At 47.3% G+C, this 18210-nt stretch overlaps 1 protein-coding gene across 1 annotated transcript; it reads left to right on the top strand.

The window, feature by feature from the left end:
- Positions 1 to 3586: 3586 nt before the first annotated feature.
- Positions 3587 to 7092, top strand: SLC35D3 (solute carrier family 35 member D3). Its single transcript, XM_054491641.2, has 2 exons — positions 3587 to 4297; positions 5318 to 7092. Exons 1-2 carry the CDS (start codon positions 3859 to 3861, stop codon positions 6127 to 6129), a joined length of 1251 nt encoding a protein of 416 aa, XP_054347616.1. The 5' UTR covers positions 3587 to 3858; the 3' UTR covers positions 6130 to 7092.
- The last annotated feature ends 11118 nt before the right edge of the window (positions 7093 to 18210 follow it).

The following is an 18210-nucleotide window of genomic DNA, read 5'->3' on the forward strand; positions in this document are numbered from 1 at the left end:
TCTAGGATTCCCTCTCTCCCCCTTTCCCGAAATACCTGTAGAAGTATGGCTATGTCCAAGGGTATTCATTACGTCGTTTGCTAAAACCCAAATGCCTGTCTACAGAAAGGTTATACTGTAGAACAGTTATTGAAAAGAATAAGTCATTTGAAAAAATATGCTATTTCTATGTAAAAAATCACTCCAAAACTTAGTAGTTTAAAACAACACACATTTATCATCTCACAGTTTCTATGGCCAGGAATCCAGAAACAACTGAGTTGTTTGAGCTCAGGTTTTCTCATGACATCACAGCTATTCACATGGTTATCAGGCCTCAATTACTCAACCACATGGGACTCTCCATAGACAGAATGTCCCTACAATGTGGCATTCGGCTTCCCCAGACTCAATGATACAAGAGAAAAAAGGACATACAAGATGGAAGCCTCAGTGTTTTATAACCTAAAGTCAGGAGTGACCTCCATCACTTCTGCCAGGTTCTGTTAGCTACACAGACCAACCCTGATACAGCGTGGGAGGAGTTAACATAAGGGTGTGAATACCAGGAAGCAGGTATCACTGGAGACTATCTAGAAGGCTAATTACCATAATACACTTTTTAAAGTAGGAAATTATAGACAAATATATATGACATCCTAGTTTTGTTATTTTTTTAAAGGGGGAGTTTGCGTGTGTATAAACATACATACAAAAAAGACTGAAAAGTTCCACACTGAACACAGCAAGCTCTGTGTAGTAGGGTTGGGGATGGTGAACACTGAAGAGAGCACATTTACTTATTTATAAATTTGTTTTTCTTTTATGTACCACAATGAGCATGTGTTACTTTTATAATTAGAAATAATGAAATAAGTTTTCAAAGAGACTGTAATTCCTTCTCCAGGAAGCTTTCTCTGCTACTGCTGTCAAGCTGATGTACTTGCCCTCCTGGCGCTCCCCCCTTTTCGGCCACACAATCCCACTGTTGCTAAGGACGAAGGCGCTGTGTTCATCTTTGAGTCCTCTGTGGCTAACAGAATACCTAGCACAAAATACTTGTACTATATGTTTGTTGAATGAATGGATAAACAAGGATTTATTTAATGTCATTAATATATATTAAGTAGCTCCAAAGGTGATATGCTTGAGTCTAGACCCTTGGTACCCTGATACCAATAGGTCAAATAGCTATTTGACCTTTAGATCTACATTTTTGTTCATCTAGATCATTTAACCTTGCTAAACATGGTATTCTTAATTTTTCACAATTTTTAAAAGGAGCTCATCTAGTATCTGGTTTTGTGGGAGATGGGGGTTAAGGTTTTTTTCTTTCCAAAAGAATTACATGCAACAAAGTGGAGAAAATGTGCGGTTTTATGTAGGTTTCAAATATTAAGCTAAATTGTCTTGCCTAAATGAGAAGAGTAAGATAGCTGAATCAGCCCCAAATCTTTTACCTAATGTTAGTATCACAAATGGATGCAATTATAATTGCGGGCAGAAATGAATCATTCCAGAAGTAGGTCTGTGCAGCCACTTCTTTATATTAATAATATGCACTTAGGATGGCTTAAAGCAGCCATACTTTCACTGGAATAGTCTGTAGAAGCAGAAATCTGTTATTTGCTGATGTCTGTAAAAAGTTAATTTTCAGAGTTTTTAATCAATATATTTTGAATATACAGTTATACCACACACACATAATTTGAACTGGTGCTTCGGACTTCATTATTTCCTAAATAACATTAACTCTACAAAAACAGAGTCACTTAAACAGCCAATAGTGTGTAACCACAAGTTTTAGCAACAAAAACAAAGGGCTCCCCAGAGAACCGGAAGCACGTGTTTCAGTATAATGCTTTCCAGCTATTCCTGGAAAGTTGGCACCCTGGGCCATTCACAAACTTTTTTTGAGTGCCCACCTGTCGGGAGCAGGGAGGTGGTCCTCCTAGGCACCGGACACATGAGCTGGTGGACTGGTTGACACCGAGCTCTCTAGAGCTCACCAAAGTGAGCATCCAGAGCCCCAAATGCTGGCACAAATGAAGGGCTGCTGTGATGCTGCTGATCCCTGCTGTAATTTTTTTTTCTTCCCCTGTTGCGGTAAATCACGACTTCAACACTTTGGCTGAAGTGTCGCGTTCAGCACAGAGGTGGAAGTAAGAGGCAGAAAACAGAAGAACCGCGAGAGAAATGCATCCTGTCTATTAAGGCAACGTGATGCAGCGTTAAAAGGTTAGGAGGTTGCGATTCCCGGGGCTGAGAGAAATAAACTGCTGGCGGTGAACGAAAGGGGTGCTGGAGCGCAGCGATCTCGAACCTTTCCCTTATAGCCAAACCCTGGCCAAGGCCACAAATTTCAGATCGCCTGAAAACCAAACTGTCTGGCGCTTAACGGTTACCTCGGCTGAGCGAAACCCTTGGCTGCTGCTGACTTAACTACAGGTCTGCGCGAGTTACTTTCCAGGGAACTGAATTCAGAACAAAGAGTTACCGAAGCCTTACTCCCTCTCCAAAATTAGAATTCCCTTTTTCTCTTAGTCATATAGGAAACACACAGTTCACAAGTCCTGCGGTGCAAAGGTGTGAACCCTGGCCCAGGGAGGTGGTGACTCTCCCCGCCCTCCGCCTCCCGGTTGTCCTGCTTCGGAAAGCAACCCACGACGGTCCCGCAGGGTGAGGGTTCCCTGGGATCCGTTCCCTGGGATCCGGAGAACGCTACGCGGAGTCTCCCTGCAGGGTGAGGGGCCCCGGCTTCCCGCCCCCTCCCCCTCTACTCCCCCATTCTGCGAGCGCAGCCAGCCTCCCCTCCCACGCTTCGGGAAGCGTCGCCCCCGAGCTCCTCGGTTCCTAGTGGTGGCTACTCGCGGTAGTGACTTCGTTTCTGCGCGTTTGCTTATTTTCATCTTGCCTCAATTCGAATGTGTGTCCCCGCCACCAGGCCCCGCTGCTGGGCGAGACCACTGAACCCCCTGAAAGCTTCCCCGGAGCCGCGCGCATAATCCCGGGACCCTCTCTGGAAGGCGCGCGGAGAGCGGTGCGCGTGGCCTGGCACCGGAAGGAGCCAGCTTCCGGGCTCCGAGGCACCCCCTGGACAGCGCCCCGGGCCGCGGGTTCCTCCTCCGATGCCCGGGCGTCGGCGCCGGGATAAGGAGCTTCGGGGGCCCGCCGGCACCGACGGTTTTCGCTTCCCTGGCGGGCAGCTGGACGAGGTCCCTCCGCTGCACCGGGAGGGACAGTGGGTGGAAAAAGCCGCTGTAGCGCCGGGGCGAGGGGGCTGGGGGCGCCGTCACTTGTTGCGACCAATAAACGGCGCTCGATCCTGATGCGCTGTTTCTAAAATCTTTAGCTGTGTCCCGATCCCTCCAACCCAAGCCCCTCGGCCGGGAGGAAGGGGCAAGCGAGAGCCTCTGGCTCTGTTGGGGAAGACGGGCGCCGCGCCCCAAGAGCCCCCGTCCCGCCCTGAGGCAGCCGCCCCGGGGCGCCCAGCCTCCCGCTTCCCTCCGCAGAGCGTCTTCCCTGACGGTGAAACCGCGCGGGACACAACCCACCGCGGCTCATCACCCACTTACAAATAGCTGTCGCTAGGATTCCCGCCACTCCTCTCAGACCGGCCCCCCCCGCCCGCCACCTCTGCCACTTTTCGGAGTCCCCCGCCCTCGTCACTGCCTCCCCGGAGCTGCGGGGCAGTCGGACGCAGAGCTGCCGAACCGCGAGAACGCCTGGCCAGAGCTGCCCTCTGCAGCCGAGCCGGCGCCCCCTGCCCTTTGCCGCCGCGTTGGGCGGGCGCCCCCGCCGCCCTCACTCCGCTCCTCCCGGCTCCTCGCGCGCAGGTCGCGGAGCTCCACCACCGCTGGGTGCGGCGAGGCCGGCGCGATGCGGCAGCTGTGCCGGGGCCGCGTGCTGGGCATCTCGGTGGCCATCGCGCACGGGGTCTTCTCGGGCTCCCTCAACATCTTGCTCAAGTTCCTCATCAGCCGCTACCAGTTCTCCTTCCTGACCCTGGTGCAGTGCCTGACCAGCTCCACGGCGGCGCTGAGCCTGGAGCTGCTGCGGCGCCTCGGGCTCATCGCCGTGCCCCCCTTCGGTCTGAGCCTGGCGCGCTCCTTCGCGGCGGTCGCGGTGCTCTCCACGCTGCAGTCCAGCCTCACGCTGTGGTCCCTGCGCGGCCTCAGCCTGCCCATGTACGTGGTCTTCAAGCGCTGCCTGCCCCTGGTCACCATGCTCATCGGCGTCCTGGTGCTCAAGAACGGCGCGCCCTCGCCAGGGGTGCTGGCGGCGGTGCTCATCACCACCTGCGGCGCCGCCCTGGCAGGTGAGCGGGCCCCGCGCCGACCCCCAGCCGACCCCACCCACCCCGCTCCGTCGGGCAGAGACCGCGGGGATCACTGAGTGCAACGACCTCACTTCCAGATGGGGAGACTGAGGCAGAGAGAGGCGGAGAGCTTTGAGAGTGGTCGCTCAGCTCGCAAAAGGGACTTCCGAGACCCAGAGAGCTCCCCAGCGCCCCACCAAGTCCCCCTGCCCCCCTAATGTCCTGGCTTCCGACCCTCGCCCCTGCTTCACCCGGCATCGCCCTTCCTGTCGCCCCCTCTTCTGTTCTTCCCCTGTCACCCCATTCTCCGGGAGAGGTGGGAGGGCCTCCTGAGCCTGGGAGCTGGAGTCCTCCAAGCCTGGACCAAGCCGGAAGGAGGGGGCCGTGAACTTCCTTGGGTCACGAGGGGCTGGAATGGAGGTGGGGGATGGGGGCGAAGTTTAGGTTCCCGGGGCTACTGCGGGGTGTCTCGTGCTGCGCAGGGGGCTGCGGCCCTGAGGCAGACAACCCAGGTGCTGAGCGAGACGAGAGCCTGGGCAGGGGGAAGCTTCACTGGGGGCCAGGACAGGCGTTCTCCCCCGCGCCTGGCCCGCTCCGGGTTAGAGGCCACTGGCTGGGGCTCCCTCTCCTTTTGGTGCCCCACGGGACAGGGGCTCCGGGGTGCAGGTACCACGAGCCCGAGTGACCTCGGTGCCAGCTCGGGGAAGCCACAGCACCTGCCCCGAGGGCATCTGCGCTCTCCGGGGCCTTTGTCGTGGACAGGGGAAGATGGGGTGACCCGGGGATATGGCGGGAAGGCGCTCTGAGCACTGACTGAGTTTGGCTGTCGCATTTGACACGTGTGGCTGAGGGACTGCGGGCGTCTGTCACTCAGGAATCCGGTGGGCAGAGCTGGGGCGCGAACCCAGTCTCTTTTCCTACCCGACGCGTTTTCCCCGTGGGTCCCCGCCCACGCCAACCTGCTGTCTTCTCTCTTTTTCCTTCCCGCCCGGGCTCGGCCGTCCTCCTCGTGCGCCGCAGGAGCCGGCGACCTGACGGGCGACCCCATCGGGTACGTCACGGGAGTGCTGGCGGTGCTGGTGCACGCTGCCTACCTGGTGCTCATCCAGAAGGCCAGCGCAGACACCGAGCACGGGCCGCTCACCGCGCAGTACGTCATCGCCGTCTCTGCCACCCCGCTGCTGGTCATCTGCTCCTTCGCCAGCACCGACTCCATCCACGCCTGGACCTTCCCGGGCTGGAAGGACCCGGCCATGGTCTGCATCTTCGTGGCCTGCATCCTGATCGGCTGCGCCATGAACTTCACCACGCTGCACTGCACCTACATCAACTCGGCCGTGACCACCAGCTTCGTGGGCGTGGTGAAGAGCATCGCCACCATCACGGTGGGCATGGTGGCCTTCAGCGACGTGGAGCCCACCTCTCTGTTCATTGCTGGCGTGGTGGTGAACACCCTGGGCTCCATAATTTACTGTGTGGCCAAGTTCATGGAGACCAGAAAGCAAAGCAACTACGAGGACCTGGAGGCCCAGCCCCGGGGAGAGGAGGCGCAGCTAAGTGGAGACCAGCTGCCGTTCGTGATGGAGGAGCTGCCCGGGGAGGGAGGAAATGGCCTGTCAGAAGGTGGGGAGGCAGCAGGTGGCCCCGCTCAGCAGAGCAGGCAAGAGTTCAGGGGCAGCCCCCGAGGAGTCCCGCTGGTGGCTGGGAGCTCTGAAGAAGGGAGCAGGAGGTCGTTAAAAGATGCTTACCTCGAGGTATGGAGGTTGGTTAGGGGAACCAGGTATATGAAGAAGGATTATCTGATAGAAAACGAGGAGTTACCCAGTCCTTGAGAAGGAGGTGCATGTACGTACCTATGTGCATACACTTATTTTATATGTTAGAAATGACATGTTTTAATGAGAGGCCTCCCCGTTTTATTCTTTGAGGAGTGGGAAAGGGAAGAAAAGAAAGAAGCTGAAAGGTACTGACACAGAGCAACAAAATTAGCACCTGTGTGAATTATTTAGTGTGACTTCACCTGAGGCATCACGGAGACAAAAGAATGTGAAGCTACTTAACAAAGTAAGGCAACGTTTCTGCTTCAGACTCCTGGCACATTTACTTTTTGTCATTATAACCATAACTAAATATCTGCATGTACCAAGAGTCCCTAAGCCACCCCCTCCAAAGATGGAGTGTAGAAAGGATGACAGCACTTAGTAAGTTCAAAGATGACATTCAGGGATGCATTTTTTGATGATAGAACTACAGTTTTTATCGCCAGCTGGGCAAAGAGTATATTGCTGAAATGATATATAAATATATTGAATTGATGTTTACTGTTTATAGTCATCTGAAATATCATATTTACTCTGATTCTACTACTTGTTTTTTAAAAATAAGTGTTCTATTATTGTATTATATATTGATAGAAACTGTTAAAGCTATTTTGAAAATATGAGTTCTTAGCTTTAATCATGAAGTTTGAAGTTTGCTTTTAGTAATTATTTTAAAAGTTGTTTTGGTTCATTGCTTTACAATATTTATTATTGAATGCCAGACCTGTTCTTTTTTTTACTGTGTCCAATATTCTTTCAAGCAAATGCAATGGCTGGAATATAATTCAGAATTAACTGAAACCCAGCCAGAAGAGGGACCACCTGTAAAGCAAGTCCTTTCAAGTTGCACTGCACATCCCAAACCATGTTACAAAAAGAGCAACTGCTATATTCACATTATGATATTTTTCTATCTTAAATTTGTCAAAATAAAGTATGAGTCTAACTATTAAAAGATACATTGTTAGAAATTTATTTTAGACACATGTTCTATTGTTGCTGTATAGTTGTTTGTGTTTGCCTCCAATGTGTGGTCATGGTATCTGGTGTGTAGGGGCCACACCATCGGAAACTTCCTAAATTAACAAAGCTGTTTGGTTTGAAATAACAACAAAAACAGAAACACATCTTCCAGTGAAGGAAGCTGTTAATGGTGTGGTACAATGGCTCATGCCTGTAATCCCAGCACTTTGGGAGGCCAAGGCAAGCAAATGGCCTGAGCTCAGGAGTTCAAGCAAGCCCGAGCAACGTAGCAAAACCCCATCTCCGCAAAAAATACCAAAAATTAGCCAAGCGTTGTGGTGTGCACCTGTAGTCCCAGCTACTCAGGAGGCTGTGGTAGGACGATCACCTGAGCCAGGGAAGTCAAGGCTGCAATGAGTTCTGATCGTGTCACTACACTACAGCCTGGGCAACAGAGCAAGACCCTGTCTCAAAAACAAACAAACAGGGTGTGGTGGCACGCGCCTGTAGTCCCAGCTACTCGGGAGGCTGAGGCAGGAGAATCGCTTGAACCTGGGAGGTGGAGGTTGCAGTGAGCCAAGATCGCGCCACTGCTCTACAGCCTGGTAACAGGACAAACAAACAAACAAACAGAAAATTATAAAACACTCCATCGCACTGAGGTACGAAAGCCATCCACACCAGACTTCAGTTAACATGGAGTCTGAGAAGTAATAAATGGTCATGTCCACCAAGGAGGAAGCCGTCTGTGAGCTCCAGGCAGGAGAGATACTTTGACAGTGAGGGGGCACTGAGATCTGCCAGCATGTTGCTGAGATTCTCAGATAGTAGCATCTTATATTTTTCTTTCTTTTCTAAAAATCAAATCAAAGCAAAAAGCAGAAGCAAAAATGAAGTTTCAGCTCCATCAGTTTGGCTCCACAAGTGGCTGAGCAAGTGTAATTGTGGTTTGTGATTGGCCCTGGTTTGCTGGTTTCCACAGGCAATTGACTATTTCCAGAGGTGCCACCACAAGCCATTTAAGATGCAGGAGACCTCACATACTGCAGTTAGAAATGGTTTGCCAGGGTTATGATGACTTCTTCAAAAATAAGTGTTAATTTTAATGCTAACATGCCAAAGGGCAACATCACGTTGCAACTATATAAAGCTGAGAATTAATGAAAAGCAGCAAAGTTGGATGAAGTGTATATTTCTTGTGGCTATCACTGCCAGATAAGTGGAATGATTGTTTTTCACTGAAAAAAAAATGTCCTTTGGTTAAAAATTGTGAGTTTACATTTATAGCAAAAGGATTAACTCTTTCCTGTCAATGAACTTGTAGAGACACCGTATTTGACTTCTCTAGAGAAACAGAACCCATAAGAGGGTGAGATTTTAAGTAAGTGGTAATGATAGGGCAGTCTGAAGTCTGTAGGCCATGCTGGCAGGTGGGAGACTCAGGCAGGGTTTCTATGTTGCAGTCTTGAGGCAGAATTGATGTTGCTACTTCTGGAAACCTCGCTCTTTGGTCTGTAGGCCTTCAACTAATTGGATGACGCATCTGACAAATGTCTTCGCAGCAACATCTAGACTGCTATTTGACCAAACAGCTGGGTACCACAGCCTAGCCAAGTTGACACATAAAAGTAATCCTTCCTCCACTGTCAGTAGTACTGGAGGCAATCCAAGACTCTGGTCCACCCTGACCTTCGGGCTCTCGTAGGGCCTTGCATCAAGCAGGCAGGGGGCTTCTGAGGAGCTCCAGGATATCCATATGGGTGGGACTCCACTGGAAGTCACTCATCATTGTTGCTAGACTGATCCAGTCTTTGTCAGTCTATCCCATTCTGACAACTTGGATTCTCCCTTGTTTCTGAGATTACACCCCTACCTGGTACCCAACTGGGCCCCCACTTCGACAACATGTTCCTATATCAATTCTTCATGGCTGAGGCCCAGCCTCATGCTTACCTGTCACTTCCCAACTGGAATCTGTCTCTAAAACACAGCATAATGTCAGACAGACCTTCTCAACGCTGGGCCTGTTGCTGGCCCCCTCCCCCTAAATGCTGTCTAGCCTTATTTTATTTTACTGAGACAAGGTCTTGCTCTGTCACCCAGGCTGTAGTGCAGTGGTGCAATCATAGTTCACTGTAGCCTCAAACTCCCGGGCTCAAGTGATCCTCCCACCTCAGCCTCCCGAGTAGCTGGGACTATAGCTGCATGCCATCATGCCTGGCCAATTAAAAAATTTTTTTTATAGAGATGAAGTCTCACTATGTTGCCCAGGCTGATCTCGAACTCCTGGTCTCAAGCAATCCTCTCACCTCAGCCTCCTAAAGCATTAGAATTACAGGCATGAACCACTGTGCCTGGGCCTAGCTTTCGATTATTGAGAAATAGATCAATCAGAAACACTGGGGAATGGCCAGGCACGGTGGCTGACACTTGTAATCCCAACACTTTGGGAGGCTGAGGTGGGCAGATCACTTGAGCCCAGGAGTTCAGGACCAGCCTGAGCAATATGGCGAAACCCTGCCTCTACAAAAAATACAAAAAAATTAGCCAGGTGTAGTGGTGTGTGCTTATCATCCCATCTACCTGGGAGGCTGAGGTTGGGGGATCACCTGAGCCCAGGAAGGTTGAGGCTGCAGTGAGCCATGATCATGCCACTGCACTCCAGCCTGGGTGACAGAGTAAGACCTTATCTCAAAAATAAATAAATAGGCCAGGAGCGGTGGCTCATGCCTGTAATCCCAGCACTTTGGGAGGCCAAGACGGGCGGATCATGAGGTCAGGAGATCGAGACCATCCTGGCTAACACGGTGAAACCCTGTCTCTACTAAAAATACAAAAAATTAGCCAGGCATGTTGGCGGGCGCCTGTAGTCCCAGCTACTCAGGAGGCTGAGGCAAGAGAATGGCGTGAACCTGGGAGGTGGAGCTTACAGTGAGCCGAGATCGCGCCACTGCACTCCAGCCTGGGCAACAGAGTGAGACTCTGTCTTAATAAATAAATAGATAAATAAATAGTAAAGAAACAATGAGGCAATGACTGCCAGAACTGTGTAGGTGAGAGGATGCATGTATGTTACCGGGGTTGCTGAGCAGAGCTGAGCACTGACCTGAACTCTTGTAAGACCAGCAGTCCTACAAAAGCAGTCACTCATTGTCAGAGGACACAGTGGTCTAAGCACCTAATAGCAATACTTCACGAAGACAAAAGTGGGTGAAACTCTTAAGTCCTTAACTGACTGAAAACTTTTTTGCATTTCAGTTTGGGAACTTTCTATTGACCTATGTTCAAGCTCACTGATTGTCTCTTTGGCTGTGTTCAGTCTTTGGATGAGCCCATCAAAGGCATTCTTCATTTCTGTCACAGTGTCATTGTTAACTTCTAGCATTTCCTTTTGATTCTTAGTTTTTCTTCTCTCTGTTTATATTACCTATCTGCTCTTGGATGTGTCTGCTTTTTCCATTAGAGCCCTGATCATATTAATCACAGTTATTTTAAATTCCCCATCTGATAATTCCAGAACTGTGTTATATCCAATCTAGTTCTGACACTTGCTTTGTCTCTTCAGATGTGTTTTTTCCTCACCTATTTAGCATGCCTTATAGTTTTTTTAATTGGCAGTTACATGCTGTATTAGAAAATATAAACTGAGGCAAACAGGCCTCTAGTGTGAATTTTCATGCTAATCTGGCTAGAAGTCAGGTTCTGTTGAATGTTTGCTGTGACTGTAGGTGCCAGAGGCTACTAACTTCCTCTAATGTCCTTGTTTTTGTCTCCCTGTTGTCTTTGAGCTTCCCTGAGAAGTCCTCCTTCCTTAGAGCTAGGCACATTGCCACTCTTTCAGCTGGAATCCACTGTGGGTGTGGTGGTAAGGTGTGGGGGAGGGGAAGTGCTCTGCAATTTTATTAAACTTCAGCCTTTCAGTGGGCCTGTGTCCCTAGTCTCTGAGCTTCACAAGTGTTTGCTGGCTTGTTTCCCCCTCTCCTTACATGAGACAGGAAGGCTAGAGGAGCCTAGAATGGGAGAGATGCCCTTTCCCCAGGTGGGATAAGGCTCTGGTGAGCCTTTGACCCTGGGAGTCACTAGCATGAGTCTTAGTAATCTTTCTTTTTTTTTTTTTTTTTTTGAGATGGAATCTCACTCTGTCACCCGGGCTGGAGTGCAGTGGCGTGATCTCAGCTCACTGCAACCTCCGCCTCCCGGGTTCAAGCCATTCTCCTGCCACAGGCTCCCGAATAGCTGGGATTACAGCCGCCCGCCACCACGCCTAGCTAATTTTTGTATTTTTAGTAGAGATGAGGTTTCACCATGTTGGCCAGGCTGGTCTCGAACTCCTGACCTCAGGTGATCCACCTGCTTCAGCCTCCCAAAGTGCTGGGATTACAGGCATGAGCCACCGCGCCCAGCCGAGTCTTAGTAAAATTGGCCCCGGTATTGTCATGGGGAGTGCTCTGGTAATCACAGTGATTACTCTCCCCTCCCCCATCAAAAGGGTAAGGGGTGCCTTCTCAGCTCTCCACCACCTGTGGGGCTCCTGGAGGTCAGGCCCATGAAAACGTGATCCCCAGGAATTTCTCCTTCTCTTGATAGTCCATATTCAGACTCCAGAAATTTATCAAAATTACCATTTTTTTGACCAATGGCCCCAGTGGCCTCTGCTCCAGGTAAGGAGATCTCAGCTATAAACTTTCTGGATTTACCTCTCTCCAGGTTTAGGGGTGGCAATTTGCCCCATGACCTCAGTTCTCTGATTGGTCCAAGAAATGTCATTGATTTTCAGTTTTTGTTCATCTTTTTTCTTATCATAAGGATGGAAGTAAACCACTTCTAAGTTCTTCATATATTGGAGCTGTAACCAGAAGTCCTGGGTGAAGACTTTTGAAAAGTCTGCTCAATTTCTCTAAAAACAGAAGTTGTGAAGGGAACCTAGACGTTCCTAAGGAAGCTCCCAAGAGAAAACAAAAGTGCCCAAAGCTACTGGCCGTTCTTGTAACTCCCGCCTTCCCATACCGCATGTTGAGTGTTGGCCACTTCTGCATTCAGCCATGGTGACATATGCATGTGGGTAACATTCAAATCCAAGTGCATTGTGAGCAAGAGTCCATGCATATTAAGATTGGTGTGCCGCGACAGCTGTAATTAGTATCAATTACCCCTTCTCCTTCTTGGAGTGCTTCACTTCTGCATAACACAAGCCTCTTCCACTTCTGGATTTTCTTTTACCATGTTTCAACCATCTTCTCTGACTCTTGTACTTTTCATGTTAATTTCCCAGTGATGACTGCTAGCCTGACTCATCTGTTGCTTTAGTCTCTAGAAACCATGTTAGATCTGCCAGGATGGACTTCATCACAGCATCTACTGAAACAGTACCCTCTCCCTGGCTATGTCCCCTCCTCCTTACATACATCACAAGTACTTCTAATTCTGAAATATTTCTCTCCCTGTCAGCTTTGTCCTGCTTCTAAGATAAAACAGTAGGGTTTGGAAGAGAGCCTGTGAGCAGAGCAGAGTATAACAGAATACCAAGACACACAACCCATAAAACAGAATCCCAAATCCCTCCTGGGAAACCATCCCCTTCCCACTCTGAGCTCAGGTGGTTCATATGGTGTTGACTCCATCCCTGCACCCTCAGAATGAGATTCCAGCCAATCCAAAGTATGTCCTCCACTTGGCTACCAAGGTTAGTTCAGTGACAGTCATGGGACCTGGTCAGAGCCAATGAAGTGCAAGGATGCATTCGGCAAGACTTAATTAGGTTGCATTTTTTTTTTTCTCACTGGATTTGTACATAGGAGAATGGAGTAGGGTGAAGCAGAGGTGCTGTTGCCATCTTGCCGCAAGGAAAAGATGTAATAGGAAGGAAACAACACAGAAAGGTGAATGGGGTGGAGTGCGGGTTTCTGGGGAGACTGAGTCTTAGTGATCTTAATTGGCCCTGGTATTAAGCTGACTTTCACCCTGAGTTTGCACTTTTCCTCAGATTGTCAGTTACATAAAACAAAGTCTTTGTTGTTGTTGTTAATTGCTTGAGCCATTTTGATTTGGGACCCCTGATACTTGCAACCCAAAGAGTCCCAAGTGACACAAACATAAATTAATGGCTCTTATCAAGCAGGGTTGGGTAGAGGACCAAAAGAAAGTTATTGTTTGTTTTTGGTTCTGATTTTCTCCAGGGATGTGAGCAAAGCACAAGCTGGCTCCCCATTGTCCCTTGCACCCAACTAGGGACTAGATAGGCCTCTTTGGTCTCTTGCAAATCACTGTCTAGCATGTACCACCCATAAGTCCTAAATAACCCATGAGTTTACCTACTCTCTTCCTCTTCTATTTGCAAAAGTCAACTGATTCCTATGTTTATGCTTCACAAATTCACTGGAGATTGCAGAATATTATAAATTGCATACTACTATAAATAATATAATAATAATACCAATAATACCCAGTGCTTATTATTAGTATGCCTGCTATTTGCTAGGTTCAGTTCTAAATGTTTTATATTTACAAATTCATTTTATTCTCACAGCATTCCTATATGTTGGTATGAATATTAGCCCGATCATTCAAGGGGTAAACTGAAGTATGGAGGGGATACATAACTTGCCCTAGGTGTTACAGCTAGTAACTTGTAGGTCTGGGATTTGACATGAACCCTGGTAATCTGGTTTCAGGGCCCATGTTTCCCCACCGTGCCATTCTGCCTCTCAGTGAGAAGCATTCAGCCTGATATCGTAAAGCTGGAGGTGGAAGTGGCAGTAGGGAGTTCCAGGGCTTGTTAGTTGTGCAGCTCCATGAGGATCCTGGCTCTAGCATTCACTCCTTTCTGCTGTCCTCAGAAGGGAAGAGGATACAACGCTATTAGAAGCAACGTGGTGTGTGTGTGTGTGTGTGTGTGTGTGTGTGTGTGTAGTTTTCTGTTTGTGAGAGCTTAGGAACCAAGAAAGCAGTTGAGGGACCATGAACAGCAGAGTAGAGAAAGGTCTCAATTGTTATTATAACCAATAGCCCCAAGCTATCCAAACTTTTGAGTCAATATCTCCTTTAATATTCAAATAATATAACCTATTCCTTCACCTTATATAACCTTGGAAAGCACAGACCTGCACTAGGATTTCAAAGGAGTCATTGAGCACCACTGCCCTATCTTAGCAGCATAGCTCAGTGCTGCTGGTTACTTCCTGCTCCAGGCTGTTGTGCTGATGATCACTTTTTAAAAAAAACAGCTTCATTGAGGCTGGGCATGGTGGCTCACACCTGTAATCCCAGCACTTTGGGAGGCTGAGGTGGGAGGATCACTTGAGCCCAGGGGTTTGAGACCAGCCCAGGCAACATAATGAGACCTTGTCTCTATTTTTAAAAATTAAAAAAAAAAAAGTAATTGAAATATAATTTAGAGACCATAAAATTTGCCTGATTTAAGTGTACAACTAGTGATCTTCAGTATATTTACAGAGTTGTGCAACCATCACTACTGTCTAATTTTAGAACATTTCCTTCACCTCAAAAAATAAAAAACCCTATACCCATTGGAAGTCACTACCCATTTCTTCCCAATCCTCCAGCCCCTAGCAATTACTACCTACTTTCTGTCTCCATGGATCTGCCTATATGGACTGATCATTTCTTGGTATCCTAAATTGTTTTTTCAGCCTGCTTTTCTTAACCTACTCCTGCACTCCTGTTTTTACCCAAAGCATTGCAGAACAAAGCTGGCATTGGGATACAGTTGACAAGATTTACTGAATGCTTGATGCCACCACTATAAGGGCATCTCAATGTAGAAAAGGAAAACGTGAAAGCTAATGTCAGAAGTCTCTGCTTGGAGTTTCTTGGTCCTCCCTCCTTGGGCCCTGCCTGCTGCTATGTGACTGGGCCCTCTGTAAATTAGAACAGATTTTTTCATAATTACTCTTACTCTAGACTCAAGGACCCCAGTTCTTCATTTTCTCAAGAAGAAACCAGAAAGGCTATAACAGTGTTCTCTAAAACTAAAGAACAGACATTCTCTGACATAATTCTTCATCACTTCCCGGAATGTGGAAAAGTCATTGTTATTAAAACATCACCCCTTTTCCGTCCCACTATGCAAAACTCATATGCTGAGTGGAGACTTACCCTGGAAAATGTTACAACCAATGCAAAGTTGGTTGTCTGCCCATTTGTCACCCCCCCGCCCTCCACCCACCAATTCTTCCTTGCACTCAGAACTCCAGATTTATTCAGGTACAAGCAGCAATGGGAAGCAGAAGGGAAGGAACATGGACAACATCCGTATCACTTGTTTAAAACTGCCTGTTGATGAAAAGTTTTGGAAATAGATAGTAGTGATGGTTGTACAGCACTGTAGATGTAATTACTGCCACTGAATTGTACACTTAAAAATGGTTAAAATGACAAAATTTGTGTTACATATATTTTACCACAGTTAAAAATATTAATAATGTAATACTAAAATCTGTTGACTTGTACACTTTAAATGGATGAATTGTATGGTATGGGAATTCTATCTTAATAAAGCCACTTTAGAAAAAAAAGATACCTGCTTGTCCTTTCCTTCCTTTCTTTCCAGTCCCACAGCCCAACGGTGGCTGTGGCAATGGCCCAGCCATGACAATGCTCCAGCAGACATCACAGCATAGACAGAAAGAAACTGGGGCCCTGAATCATCCTTTGAGCAAGGCTTTCTACCATTCTACCCCCATCCCTGCTTTCAGACTATTAGGAGAGAAAATACACTTTTGTCTGTTGAGCTTTTATATGTAGGGTTCTTTTTAGTTCAACTGTGTGGCCCGTATTCTAACGAATCCACTGTCACCTCACCTTTCATGAGAAAGACAAAGAGACAGTAATTGAGGGCTTCTACCTGCCCTATTTCTTCTTCTTCCTCCGTCATCCTGACCAGCCCTCAGCTTGTAACCAGTCATGTCCCAGATTCCACACTCCCAGTACCCTCTACGTTACTTTGCTTTTAATTTACTGAACTGTGGAAGGCACAGTACTGTATATGAGGGTAAGCTGCTATCATTTAATGTTTTCATTGATTTTATTAATAGTTGATAGTTTTGATGAGTACAATATCCTATATTATAACTCAAATAAGAATTAGTTCATGGGGTGGCCTGAATGCAGTGGTGTTTACAACTAATTAATCACAACCAGTTACAGATTTCTTTGCTCCTTCTCCATTCCCACTACTTCACTTGACTAGCCTAAAAAAGGAAAAAAAAAGGATGAGTTCATGGTTTATGCCAACAGAGAGTCAATTGAATATAATAGATATATTCAAAAAAGGCATCGAAAGCATGCGTATTTGTCATCTATTCCTTTTATCTCATCATAGAAAAGATTTGAGACCATGAAAGCTAAAGGAGAGAAACCATCATTTTTTCAAACCCCTCCTTTAATGTAAACTAAATGTAAACTAAATGTAAGCTTTGGTAGACCTTCAAAGCTTCCAAGAATGTAACAATGGATTAACCTCTGTGATATGTTCTGAAAAAATCCATAAAATAAACTTGTTGCCACGGAAAGAACAATTACTTATTAGAAAAAAGCATGCCATTGGTTTTTATCCCTCCATGTGATATTATTCCAAATGGGTTGGATCCATTCCTGCCTCTGAATCAACCCTCTCTTTTGGTGTGATGGAAGAAAGTTTAATTTCAATCATTTGATGCCAAAAAGCCTAGTTAGAAAAAAATGTAAAAACCCATTCAACTTGATGTTTTGGGGGCTTGATGCAGAGCATCAAATTTCAAGATATCTGGGCAGCAGACCAAATTTGTTGATTTTTGTTTGGCTACTCAGCTTCATGTAGACTGTGTCTGTCTGTCTGTCTCTGTGTGTGTGTGTGTGTGTGTGTGTGTGTGTGTGTTTCCTTGTATCAAAGACTCTTAATGAATGTGGGGTGCTGTTGGTCTTGGGGCTGGCTTTTCATATAATTATGGTGTGACTAGAATGCTAATATATTGTATAATTTAATAGAACACGACCAGTTGTGAATCTCTGCTGTATAGCATCCCTGCCTTGGATTAGTGAGAGTTAACACAGGTCATAACTGGAATTCAAAAGCCCTGCCTGTATGTAGAGTGCATCCACGCTGATTGCTGGCTCTCTGGAGGGCGACTATGCTTTTTTGTCAATAACTGCTACACTCATAAAGCAGTCCATAATAAGCAACCCAATTCAAATGGCTAGTTTCTGTTTTTCCTTAAGGAGTAGCATTCAATTTTCAGATGAATTGGGTAGGCAAATAGAGAAAAGTTTTACATTTTGCAATTCACCTAGTGGCTGTCTTCCAAAATCTGCAATATATTTTATAAACGTTATTACTGACTTGGTAAGCGGCCATTTCTGTATGCACTTACTATCATTGCAATGGTATAAAGGGAAATTCACTTTGCCTAATATTACCTAAGCCCTCCAGAGCACTGCTGTAATCATAGGATAGCACTGCCTTTTTCATTTGATGAATGACTTTGAGCAAATACTGTCCTCTTTAATTCCACACCCACATGGAGAGATGATTGTAGAAAGGGAGGCAGAGGCCTGACAGTACACCTCACAAAGGCAGGCATTCCTGCTATCTTATCTTCTTCAGTACTCCCTGGTGCCCAACACTGTGCCTGGAATTTGGTCTGGCGCTCAATAAATATTAGTTGACTGCTTGACAAAAGAAATCAAAGTCATGAAATCAAAGACTAACTTTAGTTTTCTCTTTCAATTGGCAACTACAGCTCCCTTGAAGATGGCTTGATAGAAAAGTCTGAATTGCCTATAGTGCCATTCTTAGAAAATCAAATGCTATAAATTAGATCTGCTGGGTAAGAAATGGGCTGGGTAGAGTCTGCATAAAAGGTGGAGGAGGGCCGGGTGCAGTGGCTCATGTCTGTAATTCCAGCACTTTGGGAGGCCGAGGCAGGTGGATCACCTGAGATCAGGAGTTCAAGACCAGCCTGGCCAACATGGTGAACCCTCGTCTCTACTAAAATTACAAAAAACTAGCTGGGCGTGTGGTGGGTGCCTGTAATCCCGGCTACTTGGGAGGCTGAGGAAGGAGAATCGCTTGAACCCGGGAGGCGGAGGTTGCCGTGAGCCAAGATAGCGCCACTGCACTCCAGCCTGGGCTAC

This window comes from Pongo pygmaeus, chromosome 5, assembly GCF_028885625.2.
Source record: "Pongo pygmaeus isolate AG05252 chromosome 5, NHGRI_mPonPyg2-v2.0_pri, whole genome shotgun sequence".
NCBI lineage: Eukaryota > Metazoa > Chordata > Mammalia > Primates > Hominidae > Pongo > Pongo pygmaeus.